Source organism: Priapulus caudatus, unplaced genomic scaffold, assembly GCF_000485595.1.
Source record: "Priapulus caudatus unplaced genomic scaffold, Priapulus_caudatus-5.0.1 Scaffold1110, whole genome shotgun sequence".
Classification (NCBI taxonomy): Eukaryota; Metazoa; Priapulida; class Priapulimorpha; order Priapulimorphida; family Priapulidae; genus Priapulus; species Priapulus caudatus.
Genome location: NW_014578171.1, coordinates 52,298 through 64,568, shown reverse-complemented (window position 1 = coordinate 64,568; position 12,271 = coordinate 52,298). Strand labels below are relative to the sequence as shown.

General features: G+C 45.1%; 1 protein-coding gene across 1 annotated transcript in view; it reads right to left on the bottom strand.

Moving 5' to 3' along the window:
* Positions 1-12,271, bottom strand: part of LOC106815425 — a gene marked incomplete in the record, with an annotated part of 50,637 nt that overhangs the window by 25,779 nt on the left and 12,587 nt on the right. Inside the window, 1 exon segment of the mRNA XM_014819884.1 lies at positions 11,394-11,533. Within this exon segment, the coding sequence (XP_014675370.1) occupies positions 11,394-11,533 (140 nt within the window).

Genomic DNA, 12,271 nt, shown 5'->3' with positions numbered 1-12,271 from the left:
CAATATAATACACAATAGCAACAAATCAACCATGTAACACAAAATAACAACTATACAACCATATAATACAAAATAGCAACAAATCAACCATGTAACACAAAATAACAACTATACAACAATATAATACACAATAACAACAAAACAACCATGTAACACAAAATAACAACTATACAACAATATAATACACAATAACAACAAAACAACCATGTAACACAAAATAACAACTATACAACAATATAATACAAAATAACAACAATACAACCATCTCACACAGAATCTGTTGTCTGCATGGTTAGCAGGCGGACCAAGGTACCTTATTTTTTAATTGTAAATAATGAGTGCACCGAAGCCAATGATAGCCTTGTGAAAATATATTGAGAGACGGACATTGATAAACCCGTGGATGGTGTTTTGCACGTACACCTTTACACAACTTTCGTGGGTTTTATCAAGTTATTCGATCGATTCGTTCATAGGAAACACTATAACAATGCCGTTTAGATTTTTAATCAATGCATCGAATTATACGCCCTGATTATAACCGACCTGCTTAATAATGCTGCTTATCTGTATAGCGTGAATATAGCGATAGGATAAGGAATAGAAACAGAGTAGGATGCGATAAGATCAGGGACAACCGAACGACAAACTTTGTCAAGCTGCCATATCCAACAGACAATAGGAACAATACGAGAGCAGGGGATATGAGGATATAAGAATAATATAAGGATATAACCCATATATCTACAGCCTGAAGCTGACGCTATTACGGGTGTGTATCGGTGTAATATTTTCCATATCCTTCAAGCGTTATCCTAATTTGTATATCAGGGTTTGTTCTACGCGAAATTTTTGACAAATTGATGCAAATTATGATAAACGATAAAGATGAAAAAGCGGAGAAAATAGCCACAAACCTTGCCGCCTTTTATATTAACAACCTATAAACTTATTAGAGTATGTATATTCATAAACAAGTTCTCGAGTTTTGCATCACGTCCCTGCATGACGTCATATAACAACACTTGATAAGCATAATGACTGAAAACAAAATTTCAGACTGCGCACACTTTATCCGACATGGATTTCTACCGAACAAAGACAAAAATGATACCAAGATTGAATAAACAAAAAACAATGTGTTTTCATTCACTCCCGATGATAGTGACAATGTTACATCAATCACAAATTAATGATTGTTGCGACGAATATAGATTTTCGAAACGGCATAAACCTATCGACCGGACTCACCGACGCATTCGGGTATCTGCGTGAACTGCTGGTTCTCCTGGCAGGATGTGACTGGCGGTCCGACGCGCTTGTATCCCGGGCTGCAAACGACCTCAACCTCCTCACGGATGAAGTACGGCGCACGCTGCGACAGTCTCCCGTTCACGACGTGCGGCTCGCTGATGCAGCGCCCCCCTGTGGCAGGAGAGAGAGTCAAAAAACGGAAGATGGATGACACCGATAAAAGACTGGCGGGTGTCGTCGTTCCGACTTCTAGTTTAGAGCAAGTTGTGTATTAATCTTTTAGGTTACCTGTTTTGGTTATACAATTATGTTCTGTTGTTGACACGTGTACGTTGCTTTCTTTCTATAGAGAAGATCGTGGTAATAAACTGTCTAAGCGGCCACTCAAGCAACTTCGTCCGCATTCTTGTTATGCATTTCGCCAACCACACAATTACATGGTGGCGGCGTCTGAAGGTTCCACCATTTTCTATTTTAGTAACAGATATGTTTCTGTGTCAGGTTCCGGCCACCTTGATTGTAATTAAGCTACACGCCGTTTACCTTGACATTGTGGAGGAGGGGAGGACCACCGTCCGTTGGGGAGACATCGTAGAACGGGAACGCCCACCAGGTTGAAGCTGGGGTTGCACTCGTATCTCACGATGGAGCTAGCCTCCGTACCGTTGCCGTGCAACGCGATTGCTCTTCCATCGTGGATCACGGGAGCATTGTTGCAGTTATTATAGTCTAGAACACATACAACGATTGTCTCACATCGCAGAACCGTCAAAAATACAAAGCAGTTTTACTAAACCATGTACTAAAAAGGCTTAACAGGATTTTTTCTGCCTGACAGAATGATGTCAACAACGAATTTTGTCACCTTGATCTCAAGTTTATGAGAAAAACTGAGACAGTTTTCTGGACGTTTTTATAGAACAGAGGTGAGAGCGAAGAATGCTCTGAATAAAGCACATACTTATTGTGCGAGACTAGAGGCATGTTCATAAGAGGACACATTGCGAGAGTCTTACCGTAGCAGTTGCCCAGGTTTTCCCACAAGCCGTGCTCCGTGCACCGCGCCTTGCGTCGGATCGTCCCGTCCTCAAACACGTGGTTCGTGTGGCAGTGGTACGTCGCGACGCCTCCAAACGTAACGTTCGTCGCACTGATGATGTCAGCATTATCGCGCTGAGGGACTGGTCCGCAGTAAATACCTGAAACACGCGGTCCGTACGGGGTGCAAGTGTTTAAAGGGAATGCGCAGGCAAGTGGCGTACTAGGATTTTTTTCATCGGGGGGGGGGGAGCACAGCAACCTAAACCGACTGGGGGGGGGGACCTTAGCATTCGTGAGGCGAGGGGACGGGGCACAAAATATACTCACTTTTTTGTGTTATTATATATTTTCTGTTCTAATAGTCGAGGGTGGCTGGCAATTGGTACTTTTAAATTCAATTTTTTTTTTATCCAAAGACATTAATTTAGTCAGTTGGGAAAGAATGGGAATAAATATACAAGTAATTTTTTTTGTGGGGGGGCCAATTGGTGGGCTAGCAGAGAATTGTGTGGGAGGGCACGTGCGCCCCTGCCCCCCCAGGCAAACCCTTCCGGAAGCTACGCCCCCTAGATGCGTAGAAAGAGTGTTTTAAGTTGCAGTGCACGTGAGAACACGTGAAATTTCGCACTACAGTGCTTCTGTGGTATTTTAGGAAGCAGGTTGCAAGTAAAATGTGAGTTCCAAGAAGGCCAGTGAATTTTGCAACATGAGAGACACGCTTCACACGTAGAATAGAACAGTGATGTGGCGATACCTTTCGCATACAGCGATGGTATGCTCCGTCACGTCCGATCACTAAGGCCGTTGGCTTGACACATGATCATCAAGACCTGGACCAATAGGAGCTAAGGAGACGTGAGAATCACTGGAGGCCACCAGTTCCTATCCCGGTACGAGGATGAAACAACCGCTCGCTCCTTATACGCAAGTCACACATGGTTGCCTGTTTTTCAGTCTTTTTTCAGGGGCGGGCAATCTGAACAAACATAAATTGTTTATTATATATCAGACCACAGCTGACTGTACAGCGTATCAGAGAACACGAATTGTTGCAACCTGGACAACAGCAGCACACAAATAAACATGTATTTAATCCCGCAGCGTTTACTAGACTATAGAGCGCAGCAGAGGGTTCGCATCCGCCCCTTCTCGTCCAAAGGTTTAAGCATCTGGGACCGTTGTGAAAATGTTCCTGAAAATTTTTACTGATAATTATATCCTGTATATCTATTATTATCCCTATATATTTTAAGTATATTCAATAACATCCTGTATTTGTGAAATTCATAATGCGCCGTATTTTCCTCGCAAATTTCTGGACGACATTACCAATTTTTGGAAACAAAGTATAACCTATTTAGGTTTGCTCAACATCAGAAGAAGAAACCCTGTTGATGTATAATCTAATATAAAAGATATATTATATATACTGTATATATAATATTATTGTTATTAGTTAATTATGATTTTTAGAGAGAGAGATGAGAGAGAGAGAGATGGAGAAAACGAGCGAATGCAGAGAAGATAGGAGAGAGAGAGGTGGGCAACGCAGGCAGAGAATGAAGATGAGCCCAAGAGATAGGATGAGTAATATAACAATATAGATACTCGAGGACTGTATTTGCACAACAAATATTAAAAAAAACAATCATGCAGAATGCGATAATTCCGACGTTGATCATGTTTCTGCCGTGAAGCACAGCAGTAAGGTCTATCGATATTCTTTAATCCTTTCATCCATTATTCTGTGGGGGGGGGTGGACACAGCATCGCGATTCATTCAGGGGGTAGATACGAAGCCTATGGAGAAGACGATGTTGAACACCCTGTTCCCAGTGCATTCTCTTCGCATGATATTCTACATCGCGACTGGAGAGAAACTATGACGACATAAAACCACAGGAAGGAGTCTGCGTGAGATGTTGCTTGAGAAGGAAGGACAGGGGAAGGAGGTTGTTTGTTGTGCGCCCGGTTCAAAAAAAAAAAAGATAAAATTTTTTTAGACAGATGCTTCTAAATTCGTCTTAGCCTGTATCAGCTGGGCCGACCGTGTCCCTCGTCCTTACCGGGCAATCACACCTGTTATCATAAACACGCGGTGCGAGTAAAAAACACAGAACTTAATCATTTCATACCACAGAGTCCTCATCGCTCATCCTTCTCAACTTCTTCATACTTCACCCGACTCGTCCACTTGAATCAAACCAATACTGAAAAAACATCACTTTTACACAGATACAAACCACGGCCCTAGCTTAGCAATCATTTAGTAACGACAAAAGAGTAGAGTGATGTTGGTTAGCCTGACATACGTTACTGACTTGCCGTGTTTGGCGTTCATTCAAGAGCTAATAATATTAACATACCAAAGCTAAATAAGACTTTTAAGTGGTATTACTACTATGTTTACATTATTCGTATCTATGCAATCACAACCTCATAACTGCAGCTAGAGCTCGTGTATTGCGTCTGTGAAATTGCAATCAATGATTATATCTATGTATCAGAGCAACTAGAGTAATAACAGGATTGGCAGATTGTCCCATGATCTTCTTGTCGTCAGCAGTAGTCAATAGTAATTTTCATCGCTCAGAGTTAGCGCTAACCAGGACGATAATTGTATTGACTTATAACTTATTCCTCATTGAAGAATGCGACATAACACCGCATCGTTTTGCGTACCACGCCTTGTCCCCAATCCAAAATCAAAAAATTGGCCGAGTGCTGGGTGCTCTCCCGTGTCGGACACGATACCGGCGTGATTGGTTTTTGGGCGGTCTGCTGGTTTTTAATTATTATTTATGTGAATTTTGGCACTGGTGCTTTATGAATATATACGAAACTGTGACGAATGGGATCAATTTCAGCGAGAGTAACACCAACCTCAACCAATAGCAGTGGGAGCTCCACTCAGAGTCCTATGTTCCTTGATTGATCTTCTAGAAGAAACAAAAATCACAGCGACCGAGCATGCGCGACCTCTGGTAGATTTGCCTGAAGGCACAGGCGAGGAACACAGCAAGGCGCTGGAATCCAAAACTTCATGCCAGTGCAACCTATCGTCACACTCAGGAATACGAGTGTAAAGATTGATACCCATGAGCCCGAGAGGCTTGCCAAAATACTGTAACTTGAACTGAGGTAATTCCGTAAAAGACTGAGGGGTCATAAAAAAAAGGGGTTTAAACGCCCCCCCTTTTTCGAAAAATGGGAAATAAATGTTCAATTGTTGCCAAAATTTTTCCCCTTTGCCTTGGATAACCTAAGACAAAAATTATCCTGCGTGGAGTTTACGGCCGCGAATATCGCGAGCCGACCACAGACCTGCCGTTCACAGCACCGCAGGATATCGGAGTTACCCCACGGCGTCGTGGCGAGCGATGAGATCCCCAGGGGCCTACTCGGGTGCGTCGTAAAATACCACATATAAACACACGTGTTTTGTTACATATTGGTATATATAGCAAAAAAATTTCATTTTTGGGTTAAATCCGAGTATTCACCAGAATTTTTTCAAACCTAACAACCCGCAAGCTCGCATAGAGACCCCCGTGTACATGTGCGCCTCTTGCAGTGGCGTGTACTGTTACCCTGCGTGTGCAGTAACCTGAGGCGCACAAAGTGCACACACACATATGCGCGCTTCACGTGGTGTGGCATGAACCGCACGCGTGGTGCGGCGCAGCAGCATCCTTGTTTGCGCGTTAACATGGAAAATCAAACACTTTCATAAGCGTGCACAGCGCTAGAACCAGGTTAGGATCGCAGTGTTCTTTAAGAGAGCAAGTAATTAAACGCACCCGTTTGAACTTAATTCCACGACTCTTGTCGCACTGACCTCATGCCATATAAATAAATAGTAAAATATATATGACTATAGTTTTATATCAACCTATATTATATATATATATATATATATTGAATATATTATATTTCAGTGCTGGCACATGTCCGGTGTTTAGCCGGTGTTTTTTACCCGAGAGTGAATTATTTATAATTTGATGTGGCTGAGAAAATTCCTACATGAACATTGCAGGAGCGTGTACCGACCCCCTTGTTTCGCCAATGACCCCATGCTCGCCCCAGAAAACATTGCTGAAGGGGGGTCTTGAATTTTTTTTGGCGAGCGTGTGAGCCGCCCCAGACGCACTCCTAGGGAGAATGCATCGAGATTTGTATGCGAGTTAGACCCCCCCCCAACCACACTGCTAATTGAATACCTGTATTACCACGCCGCACTAGCCTTGTTCTGTTATTTTGGTGACAGAATTTGAATTATGTCCTCTCTACCTCCTCTCACATACTAGCACCATAAACTGATACTGCACCTACAGTAACTGCACAAACATATACGTTTTCCAGTTTGCAACCACACTTTGGAACTGGATTCGAAGTACATTTCGACGCGGTCTCGTCGGTAGGCTGTCGCCAACCGTTCCATCTTGCAGAAGTTCGGGACCTCCTCGCGGTAAGGCAATTAGATAGGTTTCCGGTCGAAGCGAAGCTGCCAAAGTAGCGGTGATGAGAATTGTTGCAACCTGAAATAAAACGCCCGCACGATCCACTCAGGCATACCACGTTGACTAAATCAATACCACAGAATTTCAGATACAATAGATAATGGATCAGGAATAAATGATTATAAATTCAGCCCTCATTTGAGTGTACATGCATTTAGCGTATTGATTATTTACTCATAAAATTCGTTTGTAAAAATCCGACGCAGGCTCTTTTCGTCGCCTTGTTAAGCGAGGAATTGGAACATTGTGTACTTACACTTCGTGATTGCCGAAAGTTAATAACCTGGACAATTAATAATAGTTTATGGCAGAACGGTGACATGCAAACACAGAGATGTAGATCAAGTAACCTTGAAACGTGCATTACGATGTAAAGGATGGAGAAGGATAATTAAACAAATCTTCATCTATAAGTCTGGGCTCCAACTCACAAGGAAATGACGCAATCGCACGGACTGCACTAAAGCTAGACCTTCTCTCTCGACCCTTGACAGAGCGCGTGAACGCGTTGACCATAATAAAGACACTGACGGAATTACCAATAGAGGTTGGGGCCGTGTCGAGAGAGACACAAGGATTTCGTGCATCAGACTACGAATTATAATATCCATTTAACTTACATGCGTCACCACGTCGCGCCAATTTCGTCGCCGGAATTAATCGTTCCGGAATAAAGTCGGTTAGCGGTTTGTAAATTATAAGCACAACGACTTTCCGCCATGAATATCTTGAATCTGCCGTCTAGCATGCTACCCAGCCGTCATCTACTCCTGTCATTGAAATGTCACGTCAGCGGTAAATGAATGCTCTTATATACGGTGACCAATATTCGCCAAATCCCGCCGTAACAGCGACAAACCAGTGCCAGCCCCTACCATGCCTGCATGACACTGTATGTAACAGCCCTACCATATCCTCGCCTGCATGAATACTGTATGTCAAGCATGCCTTACCGATACCTGCAATGAAGTACTGTATGTAATAGTAGCCCACAAACCCTGCGTGTATACTGTATGTGGTTCAGCGGACTCTTGTTCAACGGATCGTCCCAGTGATCGGAAAGTAGTAAAGTGGAGGTAGAAGCGTGCACCAGCGGAGATGCAGAAACTCGGAAAACTCTTCTAAACCTTCCCGTGTAGGTAAATAAGCAGCAGAGGTCGACAAGTCAGAATGTCGTCAGCCAGGTCTCATAACCCTCCGAGGTAGCACGTATGACATAACCCAGCGCAACTCTTCAGCTGAATGTGAAGACAGAACAGAAGCGTCACGGAGGGGCACGGCAGTATGTCCGACAGCAAAGGCAGTCGTCGCTGCCATGTTGAGCGCCTTCGTCGATAATTGCTGGGGTAGGTTTATCGAGAGAATATACCTCCCAATATTGTACGCAGCTGAAGTTAGTTCTTGCATGTTGAAGAGGCGAGCGCGGCAGTGCAGGGCGTGGGGGCAAGGCGAGGGTTTAGGCGAGGGTGAGGCATAGGGTGGCGGACAAGGTTAAGGGCAGTTGAGGCAAGTGGTAAGGGCAAGGTATGTTTTTGATAAGGTAGGGTGGATGGGACAAGGCGTGGTGGCAAAGGATAGAATTAGGCGTGGAGATGATGGACCAAGCGTGGACTAAGGGTCGATAACTGGTTGAGCTAAAGCGATGGGGCCGGGTAGGGAAGGTGGGACACTCATGATGATGTTATATGTATGAGTTAACATCGTACCTCTTAGTGTGTAGACTCTGTCCTGGAGCCGTGATCATGTAGAACGCCAAATTCGCATGCCCGTTGTAATATTGTCCGGTGATAGAATGGTGCGTTAGATCCCGCTTAGTCACTCAAAGGCCACCAAGTACCCTGTCCTCCACATGCTCGACACTCACCCCGAACTACTGTAACGGATAGAATGAACACAGAAAACATGCACCGTGAGAGATGAACGTGAAAAGGATTACAAGTGGATATGATTAGATGGATAGTATCGTTAGGATATGTAGTTCGACAGGATAGGATTTAGGATTTAGTTAAATAACCTCCGGTGAGGTCGGAATTTTTTTCCATTAGTTTCCCGCCACAAGGAGTTCCGACCCACCACAGATGAGGTGGGTTTAATGTAAATAAATATGGTGACGTATAAATAGAGACAAAAACCGGGAAATTGAGATATATTTTAGTGTGTAGGGTTCGGGTTCTGGTTAGTGGTGTTAGTGGTTATGGAGCGTTATGGGTGTATAAATTTTACATTGGGAAAGCTAAAATATCGAGGAACGTCCGAGGGTGAATGGGAGATGCGTCTGATTGGCTGTGGGTCCCGAGAGCTCACAGTGGAAGAAACAAAAAATTTCGCCCACCGGGAGTCGCTAGCGTATCTTAGTCGTTGAGGGTGTATCGTATACTTTCAATCGTTTACTTTATATCAGAAAAGCCCTCTGGGTCTCCTAATGCAAATAAAATTTAGACAGTTAATTGTGCATGAGTTTGCCGCCACTCATTCTACCATAGCGGCGCTATCGTTTTAGGGTGTATTTATTTTATATTATCTTACGTACGCATCAATCTTTGCTACGAATTAACAACTGGGGTTAGGCCCATTGGCGCCTTTAACGAAGGGTAAACGAAACGACGTGGAGAAGGCGTGATGAAGGTGACCTTAGATGAAGCAGGCGTGATAAACGGGTGATAGTAACTAACACCAAAGCACGTGAATGAGCAAAGCATCGGCAGTTTTTATGTCTAAGGTTCACTAGTGTAAACATATATTACCCGTACAGAGACTAACGAATTTTAGCGCGGGTCAGACGCGCCGTCCTTAGAGTCGCGGTAGGATATAGACACCCTGGTTACACTACTGACTTTATGTTGGCGAATCTGGCGAGTTTGGTGAAAATAGATCATGTTCTAATCTCCCCAAACTTAGGTGCTTCGACCTGGTTGGTCGCGCACTTTTGCGTTTACAACTGCCGATTGTCGGTTGTATAGTTGGGCAAGTTAGCCCAATTCGCCAATTGCGCCACAACAAAGTCAGTACTTAGCGTAAAACAAGTATAATGCCGGTCGTGTAGCAACGGGCGGCGTGGCTGCCCCACTGTGGCGCATGCGCAGTAGGATACGGCTGCCGTCCATCGCGCCTGAAAAGCGCGCTCAGCTCGACCTGCGATGTCAGCCGTGAAACTTTGACGATCAATGAGGTTGTTAGTAGCTGACGTAAGTGTTACCTCGCGCTGCCCTGCGCTGCTGCTGCTGGCTAGCTGCTGTCGTCAGCCAAATCGGCTGGCCGCATCTCCGCTGTGGCCCGCACATATCTGCGGGCGAGCTGTGTAGCTCAGCTCGTCGGTACGGCTCCTCAGTTATGTGCACGTTTAGTCCATATCCCTCCTCCGTAACTGACGTCATCAAAACTATAGCGTGGGAGAATAAAGATGACGTCATCAACCCGAAGTATAGGAATGTGACGATGAACGTCAACAAACGCGCGGTAAGAAATGTGACGATGGCCGTCATCAAAAACTGCGTGATGGAACGTGATCATGAAGTCATCAAACTACGCGGTGGAGCATAGCGATGACGTCATCACAATAGCGATAGTATCGCGCGGTTATTAGCATATGTAACTGGTGGCGCGCGTGAGCGAGTGTGCGTACGTGACCCGTGAGTGTGCGTACGTGACCGTGAGTGTGCGTACGTGTATCGGTGATGTGCGGTACGTGAACCGTGAGTGTGCGTACGTGACCGTGAGTTGTGCGTGCGTGACCGTGAGTGTGCGGCGTGAACGCGTCGAGTGGTGCGTATCCGGACCGTGAGTGTGCAGGTAAGTGACGTGAGTGTGCGTACGTGAAACCGTGAGTGATGCGTACCGTGACGGTGAGCGTGCGTACGTGACGTGAGTGGCGTGCGTGACGCGTTGAGTGTGCGTACGGTGACCGTGAGTGTGCGTACGTGACCGTTGAGTGTGCGTACGTGACCGTGAGTGTGCGTAGCGTGACCGTGAGCGTGCCGATAACGTGACCGGTGGACGTGCGTACGTGACCGTGAGTGTGCGTAGTGACCGTGGAGTGTGCGTACGTGACCGCGAGTGTGCGCTGCGTGCCGCGAGTTGTGCGTGCGTGACCGTGAGCTGTGCGTGCGTGACTGTAAAGCGTGCGTACGTAGACCGTGAGGTGCCGTACGTGACAGCGAGTGTGGTAACGTGATCGTGAGTGTCGCGGTGACTGAACCGTGAGTGCGTATGTGAACGCGCCCGCGTGAGTGTGCGTACGTGACCGTGAGTGGCGTGGCGTGACCGTGAGCGTCGCGTACGTTGACCGTGAGTGTGCGTACGTGACCGTGAGTGTGCGTACGTGACCGTGGAAAGTCGTGCGTACTAACCGGTGATGGTGCGTACGTGTCGTGAGCGGCGTACGGTGACCGTGAGTGTGCGTACGTGACCGTCGAGTGTCGCGTACGTGACCGTGAGCGTGCGTACGTGACCAGTGAGTATGCGTACGTGCACCGCGAGTGCGAGAACTCGCTCGGTCAAGATTGCGCGCGATCTGTGCACACACGGAAGCGTGCGTGAGTCGGCAAGCACAGATCAGCTTAGAACGATGAAAGGACTTACCACCAGTTTTATCTTCATCCCCACGGGCGCTTCCAGCACCCAGCGGCAGTCGGCATCGTGTGGGTAAGGGTTCGGGTAGTTGGGGGATCGCAACCGGCCTCTCATTCCCTTCTGATAATACTTGCATTTCGACTCTGATCCTGTGGGGAAGTATTATAATCAATCTGATTTTAGCGTAAGATGCGATGCTTCCATAGAAATAATATACTAGTTAGACTATATATCGTACTGTATAGTACTTAGTGTCTCTATATATTTATATGGGTGCATCTTCGTAGTGAAAAAATAAATACCATTTTGTTATCGAAAATCACCACGAACTCGTTGTCATGGGAACCGTGAGCTGACAGGCCTATATATCTCGTAATTACTAATTATAACTCAAATACTTAATAAATTCTTAAAAAATTAACATACATATAAAAAATATCTAAATATAAAAACCAAATATTAATTAATATTATTACGATTATAAATAAAATAATTTCGTGATGTAGGCTCGTGGTACAACCAGAGCATATAAATCAATATAATGATTTATATGCTCTAGTACAACCATAAAATAAATTAATAAACCGTGTGTAAACCGTGGCGGGTACTAGCGCGTGATGTCGCACGCACACCCAGTATGTCGTAAACCTCTAATGGAATTTACGACAACGAGTATTCGTGAATCACAGTTACTGGCGTTTTTATTAACAATTACTGTTGCTGGTATGTGTGCCCTGGGGGCCATGCGCAGAGTTCAAACTATCTTACAACGTTCAGAAGATAAGTTCAAAGTAATTTCATTGGGTTGAAATGTAATTACATCGATACCATGTTGATCATCACTGTGTGATTATCATGATATCATGAGATTCTAATGTATTGTGCGT